A 25,471-nucleotide genomic window follows, 5' to 3' on the forward strand; every position below is an offset into this window, starting at 1 on the left:
CGGATACGGAAAGCAAATCTGAGGAGTCGGGAAGAGAAGGAAGCCGTGAGCGTAACCGTAGAAGATCCGATGTTTGGAATTCGAGGATGAGTCGGGATCCAGGAACCGATGAACATTTTTCCAGAGCCAGAAACGAGGGACGCAGGAGTGAAGGTGGTTGGCGGAACTCTAGACAAGATTACGGGTCGTCAGAAGAGGAACTGTCTTCAGGAACGCGACGAAGGCAGAGGCAACGAGTAATCAGCGATGCTGAAATTCAAAACGCAGATCGCAGAATGGAAAAATGGCACCTGACGTTCGACGCGGATCCACGCAACAGGTCTTTGGAAGATTTTCTTCACAAGGTGAGAAGGTTAGCCAAAATGGACCGAATCGCGGAAGATGTCTTACTACAGCGAGCTCACACGATTCTGAGGAAAGAACCATACGATTGGTACCTCAGCTACGCAGAAGAGTTCACGTCTTGGAGGGAATTTGAGAAGGGTCTGCGATACGTGTACGGTAATCCAGGTAAAGATGAGGGAAGTCGCCAGAAAATCCATGAGAGAAAGCAGCAGAGAAACGAAACGTTCCTGTCTTTCAGAATGGATGTGGAGCGAATGAATAAAATGCTCTCGAGGCCTCTAAGCGAAGAAGATTTGTTTCAGGTTATCTTTGAGAACATGCGACAACATTGCAGGTCTCGTCTGTCGTGTAGAACCGTTAAAAACCTGAGTAAACTGGAGTACTACGCGTATAGGATCGATGCAAACGATCCCGCGCTCCGAAATTTTCGCGAAGGGCCTTCGAAGTCGTCGAACTTGCACCATATTCAAGCAGCGGAGGAATCAGATCAAACTTATTCGGAATATTCGGAGACGGAAGAGGTGAATGCAATGTCAGGAAAGTTTCAAGACAGGCGTCGAAATACGAACGAAATCGGAGCTCGGAAACAACCGTTCAAAGAAGGCGATCATGCAGCGACAGCAGAGAGGCCAGGGACGTACTGTTGGAACTGTCGGAAGCAAGGTCACCTGTGGAGGCAGTGCAAGGAGGAGAAGCGAATTTTTTGCTACATTTGTGGGAATCCGGGAAAAACTTCAACATTCTGCGATAGTCACCCCCGCAATCCACGTGCGGGAAACGAAAGGGGGAATGCAAGAGAGGGAACGACAGCATTCCACCAATAGATCAAGTTCCCAGCGAGGAGACCTTTAGTGATCCGTTTATGAAAGTGTGCGAGGTGAGGGTCCATCCAGAAACTTGTCCCCACGTTAAAGTTAGAATTTTTGATCAGGACTACGATGCTTTGTTAGACTCGGGCGCTAGCGTCAGCGTAACTGGAGTCAAGGACATAGCTGAAAGAAACGGATTGAAATTACACCCGAGTCCGCTTAAGATTGTGACTGCGGACAAAACAGTCCATGAATGCTTGGGGTACGTACAGCTTCCTATCGAGTTCTGGGGAACAACCAGGGTTATTTCCACACTTGTAGTACCGCAAGTATGTCGGAGATTGATTTTAGGCTACAATTTTTGGAAGTCCTTCGGCATTCAACCCATGATCGAAGGAAGAGACGGGTTTGAACGAGTTCCAATTGCTGAAAGGGAAGATGGAAGGTCACCAACAGTTGACTCGATCGAAATCACCCTATGTCCTGTTGATACGTTACCAGCTCTGAAGCAAACCGAACCAGATGAAAGTTTGGATATTCCAGCATTGGAGCTTCCGGAACCGTCGAAGACAACACCTGAGACTGTGGAGACAGAGCACGAGTTAACCACCAGAGATCGAGCAGCACTTGTGGAAACCATTCGTCAGTTTCCGGTCACAACTGGCAATCGTCTGGGCCGGACTACAATGCTTCAGCACGAGATTATCCTGAAGGAAGACGCGAAACCAATTCGTCAACCCTTGTATCGATGTTCGCCTGCGATCCAAGCCGAAATGGACATCGAGCTGGAAAGATACAAGAAGTTAGATGCGATTGAGGAATGCACGAGCGAGTGGGCTAGTTCGTTAGTTCCTGTGAGAAAATCGAATGGGAAGCTTAGAATCTGCCTGGACTCAAGAAAAATTAACGCCCTAACCAGGAAAGACTCCTATCCTATGCGATCGATGAGCGACATTTTCCACAAGTTGGAGAAGGCGAAATTTTTCTCGGTCATCGATTTGAAAGACGCCTACTTTCAGATACCGCTGAAAGAAGAATCGAGGGACTACACGGCGTTCAGAACGAGTACCGGATTATGGAGGTTCAAGGTGTGCCCTTTTGGGTTGACAAACGCCCCATTTTCAATGTGTCGTCTCATGGCAAGAGTAATTGGTTTCGACCTCGAGCCACATGTGTTTGTGTACTTAGACGATATCGTCGTAGCCACAAACACATTCAGCGAACATGTTCGACTTCTAAAGATAGTTGCAGGAAGGCTTTCTGGGGCTAATCTTACTATTTCTCTCGATAAAAGTCGATTTTGTAGGAAACAAGTGACTTATTTGGGCTACCTACTAACAGAAAACGGGGTGTGTATAGACAACTCGCGTATTGCTCCAATCCTCGACTACGCTAGACCAAAAAGCGTAAAAGATATCCGCCGTTTACTTGGTTTAGCAGGATTCTATCAACGCTTTATTAGGAATTACAGCCAGATCGTCGCTCCGATTTCAGATCTGCTGAAGAAAACCAAGACGAGATTTACGTGGGTTGAAGCGGCGGAAAAAGCGTTTACAGAGCTGAAGGGTGCTCTAGTCTCTGCGCCGATATTAGGAAATCCTGATTTTAATCAACCTTTTACGATTGAGTCGGACGCGTCAGATAATGCGGTAGGCGCGGCGCTAACGCAAGAGTGTGAGGGACAGACAAGGGTGATAGCTTACTTCAGTAAGAAGTTAAGCAGCACCCAAAGAAAATATGCAGCTGTGGAGAAGGAGTGTCTGGGGGTGCTTCTAGCAATAGAACACTTCCGACATTACGTCGAAGGAACACAGTTTCGGGTTGTGACGGACGCACGAAGCTTACTTTGGCTTTTTACCATGGGTGCGGAGTCAGGAAACGCAAAGTTATTGAGGTGGGCGTTGAAGATACAGTCGTACGACATTATACTGGAGTACAGGAAAGGGAAAGCGAACATTCTGCCCGACTGTCTTTCACGGTCGGTTAATTTCATTTCAGCAACACCCATTGATGACGAGCATCGAGAGCTGGCCAAAAAAATAAAAGAAGAACCGGCGAAATATCCCGACTTCCGAGTCATAGACGGAGAGATTTGGAAATACGTGAAAGCCAATGGAAGAGTCGAAGATCCTCGATACCAATGGAAAAGCTACCCTGCGAAACCACAACGAATCGAAATTGTAACCCAAATACATGGAAAGGCGCATCTTGGAGCAGAGAAGACCTTGGCAGCAGTTAGGGAGCGATACTTTTGGCCATTGATGACCTCCGAAATCAAAAAGTACTGCAAGTCTTGTTTAGTCTGCCAGACGAGTAAGGCGACTAACCAGAACACAACACCTCCGATGTCGTCGCAGAAAAAGATAGCTGAGTACCCGTGGCAGTTCATAACGATGGACTACGTCGGGCCATTGCCAGTTTCCGGAAAGCGACGCAACACCTGTTTATTGGTCGTGACCGACGTATTCAGTAAGTTCGTTATCGTACAACCGTTTCGTCAGGCAACCGCGGAATCGCTGGTCAGTTTTGTTGAGAATTCCCTGTTTTTGCTCTTTGGGGTACCGGAAGTTGTCTTATCCGACAACGGAGCTCAGTTCGTATCGAGTAGGTTCCAGAGTCTTCTACAGAAACACGGCGTGACTCATTGGCGGACACCCAACTACCATCCGCAGGTGAACGATGCAGAAAGAGTGAACCGGGTAATCACGACCGCGATACGAGCATCGATAAAAAAAGACCAGAAGGAATGGGCGAACAACGTCTACGAAATAGCTAACGCCGTACGAAATTCGATTCACGAGGCTACCCGTTATTCACCGTACTTTGTTTTATTTGGCCGAAACATGGTGACCGACGGACGCGAATACCGAGGTCTTAGGGACACGACCGAGGGTAGTGGGCAGTTGGAACCGAAACAGAGGGAGAAATTGTTAGAAGAAGTGCGAGAAAATCTGAAAAAGGCATATCAAAAACATTCCACCTACTACAATTTAAGATCCAATGCTAACTGTCCGACCTATTCCGTAGGAGAGAAGGTCCTTAAGAAAAACACAGAGCAATCAGACAAGGGAAAAGGATTCTGTGGGAAACTGGCCCCAAAATACGTGCAGGCAGTTGTCAAACGAGTGGTGGGAAGTCATTGTTACGACTTAGATAATTTAGAAGGAAAAAGACTAGGAATATTTCACTGCAAGTTCTTAAAGAAACTTGCAGATCCCTCATAAAATTTTTTTAAAGTAAAGCTACGTAAACCTATCTAGTAGGCAGGACAAGGTACCATGACATTAATGATCTGGTATATGAAACATCGTACACTCTAGTGAACGATTATTCTTCGCGAAGTTCTGAGATAGCTTCTCTTATTTTAAGAAATGTTGCGGCTAACTAAGCGTTCCCCTCGACATGAATAATAGAGCGAGTTCCGCGATTTTACTGCGAGAACGATGACCTTAAGTCCACAAAACTCGGAGTCGGAATGACGTTGATGAGGAGTACGAGAAATCGGAAGCATAAAGCGTGAGTTCGGCAGTGGGGAAACCCGAACGTTGATCGCGGTAAGACTCAGAAGTCGAGCAGGCGCGAGACAATGTTGAGCAAAATTAAGTAAGTCGAGCAAGCTGCGACATGTTTTAAAATTAAGGAAAGTGGTCTTAGAATGAACGCAAGATGTCTAAAGAAACCACGAAAACATATCGAAATAGAAAAGAGATAAAACCTAAACCGTCTGGAAACAAGACGAAACCGAACGCGAACGCGACTGTACATATTTGTAAATAAATAGGAAATGAGATTGAGGTGACAAATCTTGCATCCGCTCATTTTCCCTAACCTTAGCCTACATTTTCATTTACCTCATCTCATTGTTCCTTTCAAGTTCTTTTCCTTCAATAATGTTAGTTTTTAGTTCACAAGCTTAACCTATTGTTAGTTTTAAAATTAATGTGGTGTTTTTGTACCCACTTACATTTGTTTCTTCCCTTACTTTCTATGATTACAATGGGTCCTTATTGAATCTAACATAAGTCCTTATTGAATCTAGGTGGAAGAATTAACTTTTTGTAAATATTATTAGAATTTAATTTATCAGTTTGAATTTTTTTTCTTTGATTTGGTTTTTGAATTATTTTGTATATATTAATGGAATATTTTAAGGCAGTTTATTAAACGGGGAGTTGGTAAAAACCTTATCTGCCACGTTAGGTTTAGGCACGTTTGTTTGCCGAAAATCTGTCCAGTGTGGGACATTTTTCAAATCGGTGGCTCACCATGGGAATAGTTTTATTGCCACGATTTGGATCGATTATCCGCAACTCCGGTCCATGTTGTAAATCCGCAACGACCAGGGGACCAACCAGGGGAGTCAACAATCCGCCGAGCGTTGACAAAGCATTGTGTCGCTAATCCAGCAACAGGTTCAACAACAGCAGTAGTTCATACGACCCGGAACCGGATGGAGATCGAATGTCAGGCGGTCATCGTTAGCACCATCATAGCGGGCACTTGAATCCACTTCGAATCGGTTGAATCGCTTGGAAACCCTTCTTCCGGCTGCACCTAAAAAAAAAAAAAAAAGGATTAGTAAAAATTCAAAACTTTTACCTTAGGACCGAATACTGATTCCTTAGCATGATGTTGATTGGAGAAAGTTCTTCAAAACGGTCGAGCGATTGGGAGATTCGTTCTGGTTGGTTATCCTGGTTGGTTATCCGCGTTGACAAAGCATCAGGACGCTAGTCCAGCAACAGGTCCAACAACAGCACCAGTTCATACGGCCCGGAACTGGATGGAAATCGAATGTCAGGCGGTCGTCGTTAGCACCATCATAGTAGGCACTCTTAAACCCTCTTCGTAGCAGTTGAATAGTTCGGAGAAACCTTCTTCCGGCTGTACCTAAAAAAAAAAAAAGAGCATTAGTAATAATTCAAAACCATTTACCTTAGGACCGAATACTGTTTCCTTTGCTTGTTGATGATTGTAGAATATTCTTCAAAACAGTCGTGTGATTGGGAGTTCGGTTCTGGGTTTTAATCGTCCATCACGACTGATGGGAATACACACGGAGCTGGCTTATAGTGCTGCTAAAACACCCTAGCGCAAAGAAGCTGTTGTTTTCCGTCATAGCGAACATCCGAGTACATTTCAAAAAATGAACATCCACCATGGCCATTTTAGGAAGCTTCCAGAACATCTATCGCATTGGCTCACATCTCGAAGCAGTGCAAGTACTTTTGCAGGAGAGGGTATCTTTTTTGGTCGGAAACCGAAGCATTGTGATTAACAGCAGCAGCGACCAGATCCAGCAGCAAATCGTTACGGCAGCAATTCTCCGGCAGTCGTAATTCACCCGTTGTCGCTCTCTAAAAGAAGAAAAAAATATCATTAACACTTATAATTATGATTACCTGCAATATTCCGTACAGTTTCAAGAATTTCTTGTAGTATTTCCCAGATAAAAATTAAATTTTTCGGAACACAAAAATTTTCGCCATAACTTTTTTGTTTACATTCGCGTTTTGACATCTTCCGTCTCGCAAACATGGGTTGCTTGATTTTGCGAACAGACATTTTAGCTGTTCATTAAGGTTGTGCGGTATGCAAATTTCGAGCACAAAATGAAAGTGTCGAAAAATTATTTATGCTCAGTGCACTAGCTGGGTGTTCATTTTATCAAACGAATGTTTGAGGTTAGAACACTAATGCTAGTTGAATAATTAAGTGGTTTCATTTGGCAGGGATTCGTTGATCGGTCAATATACCGGTGTTAGTAATCTGCCTAAATGGTATGATTCAGATCACTGAATCTTGTTACTTACAGAGTGACAAGGTCAGATGAGTTCAGGATAAAACTAATATGAATGATTATTTTGTTTTAATGGGTAGGGATTCTTTGATCGGTAAATGTACCGGTGTGAAAAATCTGCCTAGATGGTATGATTGAGTTCGCTGGGTTTGTTACTAAAGAGTGACAAAAACAGACGATGTTAGAATAAACCCACGTGAAGTTTTTCCAACAAATGGATTGGAGTGATCAAGTAGGGATTATCGGTTTTGGGTTTAAAAGAGAAAAGTGTGAGTGAAGCTCTGAAGGAAAGAGCTGGGAGTTGATGAGGTTTTTCAACGCCAAAGCCAGAGGGAGAAGTCAAAATGCGAAAGTTTACTTTTCTTAGGGGTGATTCAAGAATATTTGATATGTTTGTTTTTGTAAATAGTAGTTTAGTTAGAATTAGGTTTATTCCATTGTACATAGCTATTAAAATTTTCAGTTTAATTTCCCCTTACGAAAATTTGGTTTTGCTCCGAAAACCAAATTTTCGTAAAACAAGTCCGGTGTTATGTAGCGGTCGCACCATTATGAAAATTTTGAAACTACTTATTCAGCTGAATCGGGCGCCTTTTAGTAGACTAGCAGCTTTGATCGATTCGCTGACTTTGTCGATCGTTGCATCGAAGATTGAATGCCATGCTTACTCGTTTCATGGCGGCTTCATGTTGTTTGGCGACATGATTTGGAAAGGAAAAGCAAGACCCGAATCAAAAGTCGATAGAACGAGCGACAAACCAAATTCGTCAAAACCCCGAAGAATTTCTAAAGACTTCGGGATTAACGTAGTTCCGCTTGGGGTCAACGCCCGATATCGCTTTCCCTGAACTGAGGAACACACTTCCAACCACTTTGATCTGATTTGTGATCGCGCGTGGAAGTGTGGTTTTGGTTCGCGAATCGTTTGCTGACCTTTCGATTTTTCAAAAGGTATTTCTTTAAAGTGATGTAGTTCAGAAATAATTTAGTTATTAATTCTTTTTGTTGTGTAGCCCCGCATCTATAGGCTACACTTCGCGAGCTAGGACCGTATAAGTGCGTGTGAAATAATAATTAGAGCCAGGTAAAGACGTGCGTTAGAAACCGTGCCCGTGCATGTGCTTAATATGTTGCCGTATTGGCCAGCCTTTCATTCACAGCGAGTTGGCAGCAGCACTTCCGATCACAACGGATCAGCAATTCCGGCCAATTCCATCATCATAAGGGTTGATGTCGATCAACCCTGCCGGAAGCGCACATCAACCATCGTAGCTGTGGAACATCGCAGCTCAAGTGAGTTTTCCGACCCGCCCCATCGTGTTCCGTCAAAAACGAGTGGAGCGGGAGCGAAGCATCCCGAGAAGCTCATTTACACCATCATCATCCATTTCGGCCAACCCCGCCGAATCGGGTCCGTCACGGGCGAACCCATCAGGAGCGCAGCATCGAGGAGAGCTACGACAGGAATCGATCGCAGGTTTGGTTGAAAAACGCTATATCGGTGAGTCATTTCTCATATTCCTCGCCCTTGTATTTATCCCGCAGAGTGCCGTCCACGACGGATGCAACATTGAAATTGTTGAGAAATTATGCGTTAAACGCACTCAAATTTTGCTGTTTTTCGAAATGATCATGATCTTCAAAATTTATAAAATTGAAAACCACATGTGGTAAAAAGTTGGACGACCCCTCCAACGAGAGAGAACGTACCTAGCAACCTAGCATGCTCTAGCCTTTGCTCTGCGGTACAGTAACTGCAAGATTTTACGAACCGGAACGTCGACGAAAGCACTGCACGGTTAGTTAGTTAGAGATTCGCACGCACTGGTAGGAGAGATTTTTAGCTGTAAGAAAAATGTAAATAGAAAATTAGGCCTAATTAATGAAAATGTATTAAACAACAAATACTTACCCGAAAAGTTTACATGAAATGAACTCTACTTTTGTTTGTGCATAAAAACGCTTTAAAATGCTAATACAGAAAATTGAAATAATATATTTTTCTGATGTTAATCTCCACCAAGAATTTTGACTTTATCATTTATGAATTCCATCACTACGCGTGGCGTGTTTAAATTTGAATTTGAATGATTTTAGCTGTCTACACTTCCACAACCGTTCACCTTTCGGGGATGGGTTTTTGGTAGTCCAATGATGATAATTTCAGGTATGGGTGGTATCGTACCGGATGTTTTTGGGAATATCTTCTAGGATTCGATAATTTTGGGGAGTGAGTCCCCCCTCGAGGTTCCCTCGAGTTCTATCGGTTTGCTGATACGGAAGTCAACCTTGTTCGATCCTTTATCTAATCGTATAAATTACATGGACTCGCCTTGAAGTGAGTCTCAGCCGGGCAATTCAATCTTGGGGTGCTGTCCCTTTTAGGGTGGCGCATAAGCAGCACGCTTACTTCGGGTCGTTCAAGGCTGACTACATGATCTGACGTTAGATGCGCTCAGCGGCTCAAGATGGTTTTCTACAGTCGATCTTCAAAGTGGCCGAGAAAACGGCCTTTTCGGCAGGGAAAGATCTTTGGCCTGTGTAACAGCCCTGCCACATTCCAAAGATTGGTCGAACTAGTCCTACAAGGGTTGTCCTGGAGGTTTTGCTTGATCTACATGGACGATATAATCGTTCACTCTAAAGACTTCGACGAGCACTTTTGTCATCTCTCGGAAGTGTTCCAAAGACTGCGTGAAGCAAACCTCAAAGTGAACCCCAAGAAATGAAATTTTTTGCAACAAAGAGTTCGATACCTTGGACACATTGTATCAGCCCAAGGTGTTGAAACCGACCCTGATAAAACAAAAGCAATAGACAAATGGACTGTTCCTTCAAATAAGTAGCAACTTCGAAGTTTTCTTGGAGTTTGCGCATATTACAGGAAGTTCATCCAAAACTTGGATGAACTGAAGATGCCTTTCAATCTTTGAAAACCAAGTTAGTAAGAACTCCTGTGCTTGCTTACCCTCAAACAAATGTCGAGTTTATCTTGGATACCGATGCCTCTTACTGTGGAACTGGTGCTGTTCTTTCACAGATCCAAGAAGGAGCGCGTGATAGCCTTCTATAGCAAAACTTTGTCCAAAGCCGAACGCAACTATTGTGTAACAAGGAAGGAACTAGTAGCAGTTACGAAAGCAATACAACATTTCCACCATTATCTTTACGGACGACGATTTAAACTTCGGACAGACCACGCAGCACTTAGGTGGCTTAGGGACCATTCAAATATTACGTAACGCTTTTAGGGGGGGGAAGGGGGTATAGCAGTTTGTTACGCTATGTGGATTCTGCTTAGAAATTTTGAGACTAATGTGTTACGTAGGGGGGAGGGAGGGTTGAAAATTCTTGAAAATTGCGTTACGTAATATTTGAATGTCCCCTTAGGAGTTTTAAGGATCCAGAAGGGCAAGTTGCAAGGTGGATCGAAAGACTTTCCCAATACGATTTTATAAGTGAACATCGTCCTGGCAAGAAGCACAGCAATGCAGATGGATTGTCTAGACGACCTTGTCGGGAGCTGGGGTGCAAATACTGTGCCAAGTTGGAAACAAGTGACGAACAGCTGCGAGCTTCCGAAGATGTTTTAGTTTGCAACCTGGCCGCTGCTGAGTCCGATTCCATGCGAGATGCTTAAAAACGCGACCCTTGTTTACAGGCTGTGAACGGCTGGCTTTCACAGGGTTTTCGACCAAAACTCGAAGAAATATCTCATCTTCCACCCCTTTGTAAAACGTACTGGACGATGTTCGATTGTTTGAAAATTCAAAATGAAGTTATTTGCCGTAAGTTGATGAACAATGTTGGTCACCACTTACAAGTTACAGTTCCAAAAACTGAAGTTAAGGGTGTGCTACAATAAATACATGGTGGTCTTACTGGTGGACATTATGGCATAACAAAAACATTTGTGAAAGTGAAACAACGATTTTATTGGTCTGGGATGAGTAGAGACGTTAAAATTTTCTGTATGACCTGTGAAACGTGTGGAGCTCGGAAAGGTCCCTCAAGAAGATCGCGGGGCGAGTTGCAGCCAACGATAGTAGGAGAACCTTTTGAAAAACTTGGCATCGACGTGCTGGGGCCCTTTCCCGTAACCGAAAAAGGAAACAGGTGGATTTTGGTAATGACGGATTATTTTACCAAATGGCCTAAGGCTTCAGCTATTCCATCTCAAACCGCCGACGTTGTTGCCGAAGAACTTTTAGGGTCTGTCGTTTGCCGTTACGGAGTTTTTTTTTTTTTTTTTTTTAAACGAACACAAACACATACAGGATCTCAATGAAACATGATGTTTCCTCGAAGAGATTCCTTTTTTCTTAATTCTAAGCGTACATCTTTCGGGGATATGATGGCTAGCATCTTACAAATGCTAAAACCACCAATCCACCGAAAGTGTACTATGTATGCCGTGACCGGGATTCGATCTCACACCCTCTGGCTTAGAAGACTGGAAGGCTGTCCTCTACGCCACGGGCGGCGGCTAGCAAGTCCATTCCGATCAAGGACGCAACTTCGAGAGTGATGTCTTCAAAAGCTTGCTCGATAGACTGGGCTCTCGGAAGACAAGGACCACTCCGTTACACCCGCAATCTGATGGCCAAGCAGAAAGATTCAATCGCACCCTTCTAGATTACCTTGCTAAATTTGTTGACCATGACCAGAAAAACTGGGACAAATTGCTTCCACTTGCTTTGCTAAGCTACCGATCAGCCATTCATGATGTGACTAAGTTCAGTCCTGCACTTCTGAACCTAGGTCGCGAGCTACAACTACCGGTTGATCTTTGGAGAAGTTCTTCACCTGATGAAATCAGGCCAGTTGCAAGCTTTGTACAGGAAAAGCTAGAAGCCATGCAAACGGTGTGCGAAGTGGCACGAAACAACATCTGCATTGCAGTGGAATCGATGAAAAAGCGTTACGATCTGAGATCCAATCAACCGAAATTTGCCGAAGGGGACTTAGTGTGGTTGTACAACCCTCAGCGAAAAGTGGGAAGATGTCCAAAATTGCAAAGAGATTGGGAAGGCTCCTACATAGTTCTTCGGCGAATAATTGATTTGGTGTACGAAATACGTCGCGAGAAAACCGTTGGCAGGAAGAAGATTGTACACATCGACAGATTAGCAACTTTCAACGCTACCCAGGTCGGGACGACTGGGATCTTAGAGGGGGGCAGTGTTACGGAATTTAAAGATAAACCGTAAGTCCAAGAAGAACCGATTAGAAACCAAAACGTTAAACCGGTTGGGACATGTCATTATGACGGATAAAAATAAAAGACAGTGTTAATTGAAAAGCTAAACAAAAACCACGCGTTTAATTCACTACGCCTCCGCGGATCTTTTACCTGAAATTTCCGGTATTCTAGTTCCAACATCCGGTAGAGTCCTCTCATTTATCGTGTTGGTTCAAGCGTAAATCGAAATACGTCCTTCCCCCGGATAAATCGTCACAATATATTGATTCCACCCGACTGATATGGTAATTTTTTTACGTCTAGAACACTCCCATTCGTTCAATATTCCACATCCTTGATCTGAAAATCTTTCATTCAATTCACTCTTTTATTCGTACGCTCGCAAATTTTTTTCCTCTTTGGCTCTTTCACTCTCCCTTTCTTTCACTCTTTCACTCATTCATTCTTTCACTCACTCTTTCACTCTTTTACTCTTTTACTCTTTCACTTTTTCACTCTTTCACTCATTCACTCTTTCACTCTTTCACTCTTTCACTCTTTCACTCTTTCACTCTTTCACTCTTTCACTCTTTCACTCTTTCACTCTTTCACTCTTTCACTCTTTCACTCTTTCACTCTTTCACTCTTTCACTCTTTCACTCTTTCACTCTTTCACTCTTTCACTCTTTCACTCTTTCACTCTTTCACTCTTTCACTCTTTCACTCTTTCACTCTTTCACTCTTTCACTCTTTCACTCTTTCACTCTTTCACTCTTTCACTCTTTCACTCTTTCACTCTTTCACTCTTTCACTCTTTCACTCTTTCACTCTTTCACTCTTTCACTCTTTCACTCTTTCACTCTTTCACTCTTTCACTCTTTCACTCTTTCACTCATTCACTCTTTCACTCTTTCACTCTTTCACTCTTTCACTCTTTCACTCATTCACTTTTTCACTCTTTCACTCTTTCACTCTTTCATTATTTCACTCTTTCACTCTGTCACTCTTTAACACTTTCTCTATTTCATTCTTCCACTCTGTTAAATTTATACTCTTGATCTTTCATGCTTTCACTTTTTCATTTTATAAAATTTTTCACTATTCCAAATGTCAACAATTATCTAAATCGAATGTTTGGTTTTAGATCTGTTGCTTTTAGTATTGGAAAAAATGTATTGCTTAGCGTTAAATTCACGAATAGTCAAAATGATGAAATGATCAAAATAAATCAATTGAAATATATCAACACGATTTTCGTAACGCGGCGTCCGGTGCATCCATCTTCAAGGACATCAGCAAACGCCAATCTCGAATGTTGGCACACAAACACCGATGAATAAGTGCTTCTGCATGAAATTGCTCTCATTGACGATGTCGTCGTCGTCGTCGTCGTAGCGTTAATTATAATCGAGGCACATCTGTCAGCTTTCTACCAAGTGAAGAGAGTGCGAAAGGCTTCACTGCACTGAATTGCCATTGACATGTCACAGATATGGCATATTATCCACTAGAGCTGTTTGTGTGTTTGTTTAGTGTGTATGACTGCAATATTCAAGTGCGGAAAGATGTTGACAGTATGCTGTCTGTCGTCCTATTAAGTTCTTCAATTGAATTGGACCGAGTATTTGAATTTCTACCATGGATATCAATAGCACAAAACGGGAAAGGACATTTCCTGCGGAAATGACACGTACGGCTTATTATTTGCTTGTAATGAGGTATTTGAAAATTAAATTATTTAACTTGTTAGTATACAGAATATTTAGGATTGAAGTACATACTTGAATAGCTATGTTGAGGTATGAGAATCAAATAAATTGGAAAAACGGTTTTTACCCCTAAATGTATGCAGCTCCCCTAGGCTTTCACTTTAAAAACATTTTTGACAGAAAAAATGTAATATTTTATTCGAACAAAACCAAAAATTATTGCAATTGGTGCTTATGAAATAACAAAAATATAAAAAAATTATATCTATATAAGAAGGGCGAAAATCGCATGTTTTTTTTGTAAATTTAAAAATAACTGGTGAAACCAATAATTTTTTAGACTACGTCAAATCGACGGTAACATAAGATGTTGAACTTAGGTTCTTGAAAACTAAGGCGTCCTCAGCCATACGTTTTTATATCAAACTTTTTTTATTTGAAGATACATCCAGATAATAACATGTTATGCCCGCATATCGGAACATTTCAATTTTTCTAAAACTATGTCTATTTCTCTTTTTCCTACTTCCAGTGTTTACTGCTAACGTTAGCGAGGGCGTCCCACAAAGATAGTAATAGCAATAAGAACAGTAAAAGTCTGAATGAAACGCTGAGCTCCTGGGCGCCGTCCGATGCCGACCCGGAGGATGAAGACGACGAAGAGGTGCAGGTGAGTGTAAGCAATCGTCTGTTAACACTTATAAGCTCGAAAATGTTGGTTTATTTTGTTTGTTTTTTTATTTTTTCAAAAAACCTACATTCGCTTCTTTCAAAAACAGTATAGAGAAACGTTTATTTATGAAAAATTGTGTTCCTTCAGAAACGCGCGAAAGCTCAGGGTTGGTCATCGTGGACCGAATGGTCAACCTGTTCCCGATCTTGCGACGGCGGGGTAGCGTACCAGCTGAGGCGGTGTCATGCGCCTCACGGCTGCAAAGGAGACGCCGTCCGGTACAAGATATGCAACATGCAGGTAAGAAGCAAACGGAAAACCTACCCAGTAAAACGGCCGTTATCTTCCCGAGAAACTTGTCACTGATACGAGCTTTTTATTTCCGACTTTTTCTCTTTCAGCCTTGTCCTGAGCAGCAGGACTTCCGGGCCCATCAGTGCTCGGCGTACGACGATGTGCCCTATGATGGGGCACTTCTCAAATGGACGCCCCACTACGACTACTCGGAGCCGTGTGCTCTGACGTGCAGGTGAGAACTTTTGCTTTGAGAATAATATTTTAAATGTAGGTTTGAATCAAACGTACCTAATTTAATTGGGCTTGGTTCGACTTATTTTCTTTTTTTTTGAGGAATGCGCTGTCTGTTCTTTTGAAAAGTCCAACAGAACTGATTGAAACGTCGGAAATTTCAAAAGCCATTAATTTTTTTTATCTAAATTCAAGACCGGCAAAGCCAATTTCAAATAACGAGAGAGAAATTTTTTTCAAAAACTTAAACGAAATGTTACCATCTTCTTTTTTTTATCAAAAATGTAGAGATATTTTCGTGATTACCTTAAAAAAACTGCCTCATCTGTAGTGTAAGGTGGAGTAAAGAAACGTTTTGAGATTATCACCAACCGAGTAACAAATAGTAAAATTCAAAACCTTGGCGTGGATTGATAATGATTTAGATTTTAGACAGCCTACATCCAGACTTAATTTTTTTCGTTGAAGTTGAAAATACTCCGAAAAATGAGGAAAAGCAGCTTTTTTGCAAATATGATGTAATATTTATAATAACAGCAAACATGTTTGAGCAATCAAAATTCTGGCTTTCAATGAAAGTTTCAATTTTTCTGTTCCGTTGTTTTCAACCGCTATGAAATGACGAAGAAAGAAAACGTCTCTGTTTTGCACAGTAACTGTGAATCACAAGAAACCTTGAAGAGTCAAAAGTACAAATGATATTTGGGATCTACTGAAGTAAATCTGAACGGAAAGTTTTAACATTTTTTTCAATGCACTGGAAACATCAGTGCATTTTTTTTTCTACAAAGACTTGCTCGCGGGAAAATTTACTAAAATACGACAAAAGCTGAATTTCGTGAACCTGTTGAATATGGACAATCAGTCTAAAACTTCAAACTCGTGCAAGTTGTTCACCCATGTATAGGATTTGTTTCAGAAGCGAACACAGAATCTGCTGCTGTAAGCAAAGATTGATATAAAATATTTTCCCAAGAATGTGGAATGTTAAATAGTCGAACTTTAACCCCATATCATATCATTCAAGGATAATCAAAAATTTTAGTTATCATAACAATCATATCATATCATTACTTTATCCTGGCTTGTGATATAGCTCAGTTGGCAAGTCTGTTGTCTCCTGAGCCGATGTCCGCGAGTTCGAGCCCAAGAGTAAATATCGAACACAGTTGTACCGGATAAGTTTTTCAATAACGATCCGCCAACTCCAACGTTGATAAAGTCGCGAATGCCATAAAGATGGTAAAACGACTATAATCAAAACAAAAAAAATCGAACTTTTGCCCCAGAAGTGAGGTAAGAGTACGTTTCGATAGCAGCTAGGAATTTTTACTACTGCTATTAAATGCGTCGATCTATTATCTTCAGAACTTTTTAGAAGAGAAATGAAAATTTAAGGAATTGAATACTGTTCTTGATTCTGTGGAAAAATAACTGCAAAATGTTCTAAAAATAGGATAGCACTAAGGTCGTAATTTTATCCTACCATACTCTTTGTGCAAGTTTTTTTTGGGCTGGAAATACTTATTTATTGTATCACTTTTTCTACCTAAGAGATATAGGAAAATCAAGCCACTTCTGGTTTTCAATAAACCAGTGAGAAGACCCCCCCCCCCCCAATCTCGAATAGGGTATAGAAAGACTCTTAACCCAAATTGAATTCAAATATTTTGGCACTCAAAAAGTCGGTCAGGTAATTCCATCAAATTTATAACACAAATCAGTTTGTCCATTCTGTGATGATAAACTATGCACAAGAATCCATTTCTTTTTTTGTAAAGGAAGGTTCTCATATTAAACTAGCTGACCCGGTAGATTTCGTTCTACAATAAATTTAGTGAAAATATTACATTGTTAAACATTTCATTTACCTGTCCTTTCTCTTCTATTGTACAAAATACGATACCTGAGGAACGGTTTGAAGTTTGAAGTTTTTCGACTTTATCTCAAATGAGAAGATCAACTATTTTTCATTTTTAGATTTTTAATTAGAGTTACCAGAGTCACTCAGCAAAACAAAAGGACAATCAGCCAGTTAGGGTCATATAGACCCGGACTATTGTTTTGGTTGCAAAATCAAAACTTCTGAACCTATTTTCATAAACACAACCATTTTAAAAACTTTCAAATGTCTGCTATCAGATGCTATTTTTTAAATTTTAGCCTTGATTTTTATGGTCTTCGAAAAAGACCTTAAAGCCATAAAGTCTTCAAACATGGGTGCTTTTAGCCAAAGATAACTCATTTTGTTGAATTCGCATTCAAAAAAGATTGAAAGCTCATATTGAAATAATAAAAGAACTTGAGCTATTTACTTGAAAAGTTTATAAAAAATAGTTTTCGATCATTTTATAACTGAATGTTCATGAGTATCAAGAAACTTTAATGAAAAAATTGCCGTTCTTTTCAATTACATTCAGTTCCAACCGATTTTGAACGCAATATGAAGGATTGTTCGATTGGTGACGTTTTTTTTAAGTTTCAATGCATTTAGAAAAAGAAAGGGTCATTCATTGTAAAAAATCAATTCGTGATGACACAACTTACAGTTGCGTTTAAAAAAGAATGAAATCGCTTGATGCTACGCACTCTCTCCCCAATTTAACAAGCTGCTATTTCTCGCTCGGTTGATATTTTTTTCATGAAGTTTTTACACAATTTAGTTCAACTATCTAACTAGTGTTTCAAGAAATTAGAAGCCTTTACAATGATTGGAAATAAAGATACAGCCATTCCCGTAAAAAAGGAAAAATTGGAATTGCTACACTAAATTCGCTGTTTAAATTTTCATTTTTTTTTTGTAAATCTTTATTTGTAACGGCTCATACCTTCAGGTTTTAAGGAGCCAAACTCGTTTTTTGTTTTTACAATATTTTGCTTAGCTTAACACTTTTATTTTAAAGAGAAAGAAGATAGGGAAGGGAAATCTATCTATCTATCTATATATATAAAAAGTAATTTCCGTTTGTTTGTTTGTATGTTTGTCTTCAATAGGCTCAGCTGCCTTAAGAGCTAGAGAGCTGAAATTTGGCATGGATGCTCATTAGGACCAGGAATGATGAAAAATGTTTTTAGATTTTCGGATGACCCCTTTTGAAGGCGGTCGTCCATACAACAACGGTTTTATTCCCACGAACCAAAAGTCATGGCATCCATTTTTTGAACCGAGTTTCGTTTCCGTTCGTTTCGTTGGCGGGATTATTTTCACCATCACCATAGGCAGGCTATTAGAAACGACCATCCAGAGCTCACATGTACTGGATAGCAAATCAAAGCTTGCTGGGCATTTAAAATTTAAAGGTGAAAATTTTGGCGGGTGTTTTTTGTACCTTCTACTGTTCAAAGCACATGCTACCGGTACGAGATATTTGGATGCAATTATGAGCCTACATTTTGAATGGAAAATAAAACTATCCTGCAGGAATATATTGACTTGAATAGTAGTGGCTTTCAAAGTGCTCTTTACCGCCGCTGGGGGAGCTTTGAGGATCAACGATTTTTATATTTTTGGAATTACTCATAGAGAAAGAAATTTTTTTAGATTCAGAATCACCTATAAGTTCATGGCTGCGATTTTAACGCTTCAATTGGAATTTTAATGGGGGATTAGAATATTTATAAGATAATAAAATTTGAGGTTTTGAGTTTTATACAATTCGATTTCACTGGCAAATTTTTAACTTTTGAGTTACCTTTGATGACCAATGTGGTCGATTTTACCATCTTTTATTGGGATGTTTGTGTCAATGAGCTAAAAAAACATTTTTCATACTATAAAAATGGTGCTTTCGAAATGATTTGTTTTTGATATCATCAAAAAGCTATTAGCAGAACTTTCAACATTTAAGGTAAACTAATAATAAAACAGTGCGAAATTGAAAAGCAAAAAAAAAATACACACATGCAATTGAAAACATGCAAAGTGCTGCTTCAACCTGCTTCAACAAAGTTCGGAGGTTTTTTAAGAAATTTCTAAGTAAATTAAACTTAAATATACCATTTTACAGGGAGATCACTCATATTGAAAAGTGGGATAATCTTCAACAGAAATTTTCATTAGAAAAAAAGATAAAAAACCAGTTTCATCTTTTGGTAAAAAACCAGTTTAATCTTTTGAAGATAAAACTTTTAGGCCAAATCTATTCAAGCTTCCTAAGAAATGATTGTTGGTAAAAAAATGTTTTTCGCAAAAGGATGAATTAGCATACCAGGATTTTTTTTTAATTTCTATTAATTAAAACCTTATAACTATAAATTTTTAAATGAAACGAAAACGATGAACAGAGACTATTCTAAAAAAAAAAAAATAAGAAGACTACGTTATTATCCATCTGATTCAGATGAAAATTAGAACACGAAAGTTTTGAGGGACGGGCAATCGATTTCAGGTATTAAATTCAGTGTAAGGGTCGTCCATATTAACCTTTCAATATTTTTGCAGTATCGTCGTTATCATACATCGGATTGGGATGAAAATTTGCACACGGTAGTTTTCACGGGACGGGCAATCGATTTCAGATGTCAAATGTTTTGCCAGGGGTCGACGAAAGGGGTCGTCCATATTAATCATTTTTTCATTGCTTTAAGCAATATTGACGTTATTATGCAATGGATTGCTTTGAAAATTTGCACACGGGAGTTTTGAGGGAAGGGTAATCGAATTCAGATATCAAAGATTGTATAAGAGACCACCGAAAGGGGTTTAACTTTTTGGCAGTAATTGCGTTGTGTGCAACAATCGAGTCAAAATTTATACACGGGGTTTTTTGGCACGTTCAATTTATTCCTGATTTCAAAATGAGTAGCAATCGCCAGAAAAAATGTTCGTCCAATATTTTTGCAGTTATTACTAAACAATGAATTCGGAAGTACATGCTTGGTAATTGGCGTGTTCATACAAGCTGTTCATGACATATTCCAAGTTGAAAGCGAAACGGAGTTCGTATGGGATCAGCTAGTATGAAAATAAAAAAGAATTATAGACGAAGATCGATAGCTTTTAGAAAAAGGTAGATTTCGAACATGTAGTCCAAATCTAGCACAACTAGTACATCTCTCACTGGAACGTTAGGTGGTTTTCCTCGGGCCCGAAGGGAGTCTATTAAATTCGTTCTGGCGACAAGATGGACCGCGTCTAAGGAATAATGATTTAAATTTTCATTGGAAAATCTTGAAGTTCGATCCAAATATCAATCGAGAGTGAAATGGCATTAAAAAGTTTTTCAGCCGTCTCTGCGATCTTTTACAACTCCATAGAGTTTGCAATTTCCGTTGTCTTTGTTCATATAATTACATTTGTGTTCATTTAAAGTCCTAAGATTTCCAAAAAATTTTAACCTAGATTTTGGGTGGTGGCAGTTCAAACATTTTTTTTTTGGTATTCTCATCCTGTTGGACGATTCATCCCTAATCCGTCGTGACTTGTGTTTCAAACATTTTTCAGTTGTGCCTTTTTTTGCAAAGATCTGAATAATCATTATCCAGTTTGAGTCTCTAAAATTGAAAAGTTGTTTATTAAGTAAGTTTGTTTGAAAAATATATTAAAAGTTATTCGATTTGTGTCTTATTTCGCGTTGATGATGCATGAGAGCCCACAACATTTTGTATGAGAGCCAAGTAACGCAGATTAAGCCAATCGGCTTTTTTGAATTTTAAAATTGTTTTATGAAGTCTTTTTCACGGCATTCAATTTTTAAAACGGTTTTATTGTAACATAGGAAATTCTTCAATTATCGCGTGTTTTAAAAGAGCCCTGAAAGTTTTGATAGAACTCTAATAAAACACTATCTTAAGAATGTTGTGAAAAAGATGCTAAAGTGTTTCTAAAGCTTCAAAAAACACATACTTTCCTGTTTTCATTAGAGCTTTGGCACCAGTTTTAAAAATGTGCTCAATGTGCTTTTAAAACTAAATCGAGAAGAACGTATACACGCTAAAACTTTTTTATCTCTTTTTGAGATAGCATAACCTGTATTGAAAGAATTATAACTCAAAATTGAGAAAAATGGGCTATCAAAATGATATAAATTAACTGAACTAAACTAAATTCTGAAAAATAAAAACAACTTTATGCATCCGCAATGAAATTTCAAAACAACCGCAAAGCAGTCAACATCATTTTTTGCTTAATTCTTAGGTTCGAATAAGCACACTGTCAATAAACATTTTTTTGTGATTAAATAAGAATATATGTATTAGAGAGCTGTTTCGAAGTCACAAAAAAAGCGCCACAATTTTTATATGAGACCTTTGGAGCCAAAGGGGTGTAAGTGCATAAAAGCTGATTTCAAGAAAAAAAAACACTTAAACTTCGTCGTGCTCCAATAAATTTCATGGATATTGTTTATGAAAGTTTTGAATAAGTATGATCTTCTGAAATGAAAACAAGTCATTTGACATAATTTTTATAAAAAAAACTCGTTTAGCTGACGTTGATCGAGGCGACACATGTTTTTTTTTTCAATTTTTGCACTTGTACTCCTTTAGCTACAAACACATGCACTCATACCTCTTTATATCCAAATAAATTCAAATTGCACCTACAAATTTTCATATTCAGGTGATTCGGCATTGTTGATATGATAAAGATTTCGTTGAAAGTCAAATAGTCAAATATATGTGAACATATTAATTTATTGATGTTGTGATGGGAAATGTACCCTTCACAAATGCCTCTAGCCTCTCCCACTATATCCATTTTCATGTTTTCTTCAAAGTTAACTATTTGATTGGTTTCCAATGCGGGCTCTTTCTTGGAGAATGTCCATCCTTTTTAAATATAGAAGGTTTTTCATTAAATGACTTCAAACATAGCACTATGACTGTTCATTAAAAAAGAAAAAAAAGTTGTTTTTTCACATTAAACAACCCGTTTGCTTCTAAATGCTTTTCGGTATCATCAGGAGAGCTGTTTGTTTGCGGGCCTTGGAAAAAACAAATATTTTAAGATTTTGAAATTAGATTTTTACCAACCGAAAAAATTAAAATACTAACCAAATTTTGCCTATTTGATACTCAATTAATAGGCTTTCAAACGTAGAAAACAGTTGTCAGAAATTCAAAATATAGATTGACTTTTCGATTATAATGTGGAAAAGTTTATTGTTGATCAAGTTTATCCCGGTGATCAAAGTTACCCCGTTTTATGGTACTCTGGAATAGTTGATCAAGAGTGTCTAGAGATCGACCTTGACTTGTCAGGTTGAAGTCAATCGCACCAAACAAAAATTTTCATCAGAACAATTATCAAAATACTTCGTGGACGGCATTTCTCTCTTAATTTTCAATTATTGCATGTTGTGTTGCCTTATAAGTTAGACATTGGAAATTGAAATGGACTTCCACTTTTCATGAGTTGTTTTTTAACAGTTTTATTTTTACTATTAGGGCTTTAAAGTTAACCCAATCATCTCTTACAAAAACATATTGATCCTAGCCTCAAAATCCTGACACATTCCGTACAATTATGATCAGAAACTTGGAATTTGTTATTCATTCGTTGTGGTTTGGAATATAAAAATCGTTAAATGAAATGAAATGATTAACTCTTGGTGGTGAATCTTCAAACATCAAATACTTTCCAAACGAAAATTGATTTTTTTTTTTTTTCATTTTTGGTCCCGATGAAAAAAAAACCTTTGGTACTTTCTGGAAATGAATCATTCGGTGGCAAAATTATTAGTGTCAACACCATTTTGGCTCCAAACAAAATGTGACTTTCAGTTAGCAGGATATTTCTAACGCGATCAAAGCATATAAAAATAGTCGAACAATATTATGAATAAAATTGCATATGATGTTTGGCAGTAAAGCATTCGTTCTAGATCTCGTTTTATTTTCAATTTTGTCACTTATACCCCTTTGGCTTCAAGGGCGTCTTTATAAAAATAGCCCTTAAGTTTGGAACAACTAGATCATTTTACAAGTGCTTTTCAAACTGGGCAAACTTTCAAATTACTGAACAACGAGGTAATATCTCACACTTTGGTTCGTGTCTGCCACTATTTGGAAGAATTTTGTGTTGTTTTTAATCAGAAGTTGAAGTTCCCAAACGTTTATCATCTCTTATTTTATTTGAAATGCTGCTAGCACAAATATTGGAACCTGAAGATTTGCCCAACAAACACCGAAAACAAAACACCTATGTACCTCATACAACTAAAAAAACATTCTTATCCGATTTTCAAATTCTACTGGATAGGGTCCTACAATTCTCATATTTTGAGAGGTTTAGTCGCACTGATTTCAAGTTTGTAGTTTCCTTTTTCAAAGCAGAGGGTCAATAAAATAAATCTGATCATGAGTGGAACTATAATTTGATCTTGAGTGGAACCATTTTGTACTGATAACATTTGAAAGATCTCAATCCTATTATTTGTATGACTGTGAAAACTGCAGTTAATTGCCATCTTCAATTTTTTTCAAGTTTAAAAATTTTTTTTTTTACGTAAGCTTAGCTAGCTAGCTTAGCTTAGCTTGATCGACTACTCACATCCACCTTTGAACTATATTAAAAATATTTTTTTTTACGTAAAAACAAAAACTCAACCTTCCAAAGTTGTTAGTAAAATATCCAGTCAAATTAATTTCTTACTTCAAAAAAGCAGCCGGCCCTTTCAAACTTTCGATGTTCTCGATTTAAATAGGATCAAATACCTACTTGTTCTCTTTTTGTTTCAATAAACTGGCGGCCTTCCTGATCCAATTTTCAAGTTGGCTTTCCAAGTCAAAGGACAACACTGATTCTTTTTCATGTTCAACTCCAAGTTTTTCATTTATTTTAATATTCACAGTGGTCTTGGGAATATCAAACTTTTTATGTGCCTGGTATTGAACGCTGTGGTATATATTGTAGTAATTTTTGTTTTTTTATTTTGAAATTAATTTTACATCTTTCTGTCCTTTAAGCTGGTATACTAAAATTTGAAGGTGTTGTATATATTCAGGAGGAAACACTGCGTGTGAGACAAAACGCATAAAACAACGCACCTAGAAGTCAAATTTTCTTCAATTTGCAAATCATATTTTTTCATTTAATAAATTTAAGCAAACATTCCAAACATTGCATGAATGTAAACAATTCCTTTCAAGATCAGATTTCGGCTATTTTCGCTCAAGAGCGTTTACCCTATTTTCTGGATAATTTGGATGAATTTAGTTTTACAAAATGCGATAAACCTCTTTTAGATGGAAAGTTTATGTTATTGGATTTTGTTGGTATTGTAGCATTACATTTATTCGCAGCTCTATTATATACATATATTTACAAAGAAACATTTTATCACATCTTATTTGTTCCAGATGCTTTATTTTATTTCGAAAAAAACTGTAACTAAATCGCAATATCCTTTCGTCTTTTCAGCCTTTAACTTACTGTAGGCTTCACGATAAATTCAAATCATAAGTTCCAAATAACTGTTATCAGCTTTCGGCAGAATGGGCGGCGCCTACGAAAAAGGTTAGAAAATGTGCTTCAATTTTTCATGACGATTTTCTGCTGCCACATGCTTTCTTTTCTGCTCCCACGCGCGCTTCCAAGATGTCGGGAGTTTTTCCGAGACCATTCAACAGTTTGCACATAATTTTTAATACCGAAATAATACTTTCACTCGGGCGTTCGCTGCCTGTTATCGGCATTAGTGGATGGTCCAGTTGGTACTTCTTCAACGTGAAAGAGAAAGACCCGTCCCTTCTTGTACGTGTGCCATATTGTCGGTTTTATTTGATCAAGCATGTTTTTCTTCAGACATGTCGAATTTTCTTGAAACGAGTTATATCTTATAAAATTCGTAAACATTCTTTTTTTTTAAATACAAACAGTTCTTGCTTTTCCAATTGGGTTTCCTGAAGAAACCCACAAAAATTTGAATGAGAGCTAATCAAACTCCAAAGCAAAACGTTTTAGCTCGTGTAAATATAGAAATGACCTCTAAAACAATGATTGTGTTTTATTTAGTTTACGTTCCGTGCTGAACGACTGAATCTCCTGTTGCTTCATCCAGAAAAACAAATATTCCAAACTTTCCTGCCGCGGCCCAACCAAATGTGATCATTCAACAAAAGTTAACCAACAGCACTCCATTTTCCCGGAGAGGTCTCTGGGGGGATTTTAGTCGGGTTGTGGGGGCGGTTAAGAGGGAGTCTCTTTCCCAAACACCATCCCTTATACCTCACGATGCTATGAGGCCAATTCGAGCGCCAAATTGTTTCGCACTCAGCGAGCGGAGCAAAATGGATCGCAAAACGAGCTTTGAAATCCGCCATTTGTTTCCGCTATATTTTTCGTTTGCCAAGGCAGCCAAACAGCCAAAGGACGCCCAACCAAATGAAGATGAACGGACAAATTATAGAGCATAGACACACAGCATGGAGCCATTCCGGCAGACGCTGAGAATGCTCCCTCCGGAATCGTTTCAATCCGTGTGA

General features: G+C 39.0%; 1 protein-coding gene across 5 annotated transcripts in view; it reads left to right on the top strand.

Moving 5' to 3' along the window:
* LOC129745268 (protein madd-4) overlaps nt 1-25,471 on the top strand; it is a 797,076-nt gene that overhangs the window by 559,862 nt on the left and 211,743 nt on the right. For 4 of the 5 annotated variants that reach the window (XM_055738232.1, XM_055738235.1, XM_055738233.1 and 1 more), the window contains exons 3-5: nt 14,378-14,521; nt 14,666-14,818; nt 14,920-15,047. In XM_055738232.1, coding sequence (XP_055594207.1) covers nt 14,378-14,521; nt 14,666-14,818; nt 14,920-15,047 — 425 coding nt within the window. The remainder of the gene's footprint in view (nt 1-14,377; nt 14,522-14,665; nt 14,819-14,919; nt 15,048-25,471) is intronic. The other variant, XM_055738234.1, reaches the window with a different exon arrangement.

This window comes from Uranotaenia lowii, chromosome 2, assembly GCF_029784155.1.
Source record: "Uranotaenia lowii strain MFRU-FL chromosome 2, ASM2978415v1, whole genome shotgun sequence".
Lineage (NCBI taxonomy): Eukaryota > Metazoa > Arthropoda > Insecta > Diptera > Culicidae > Uranotaenia > Uranotaenia lowii.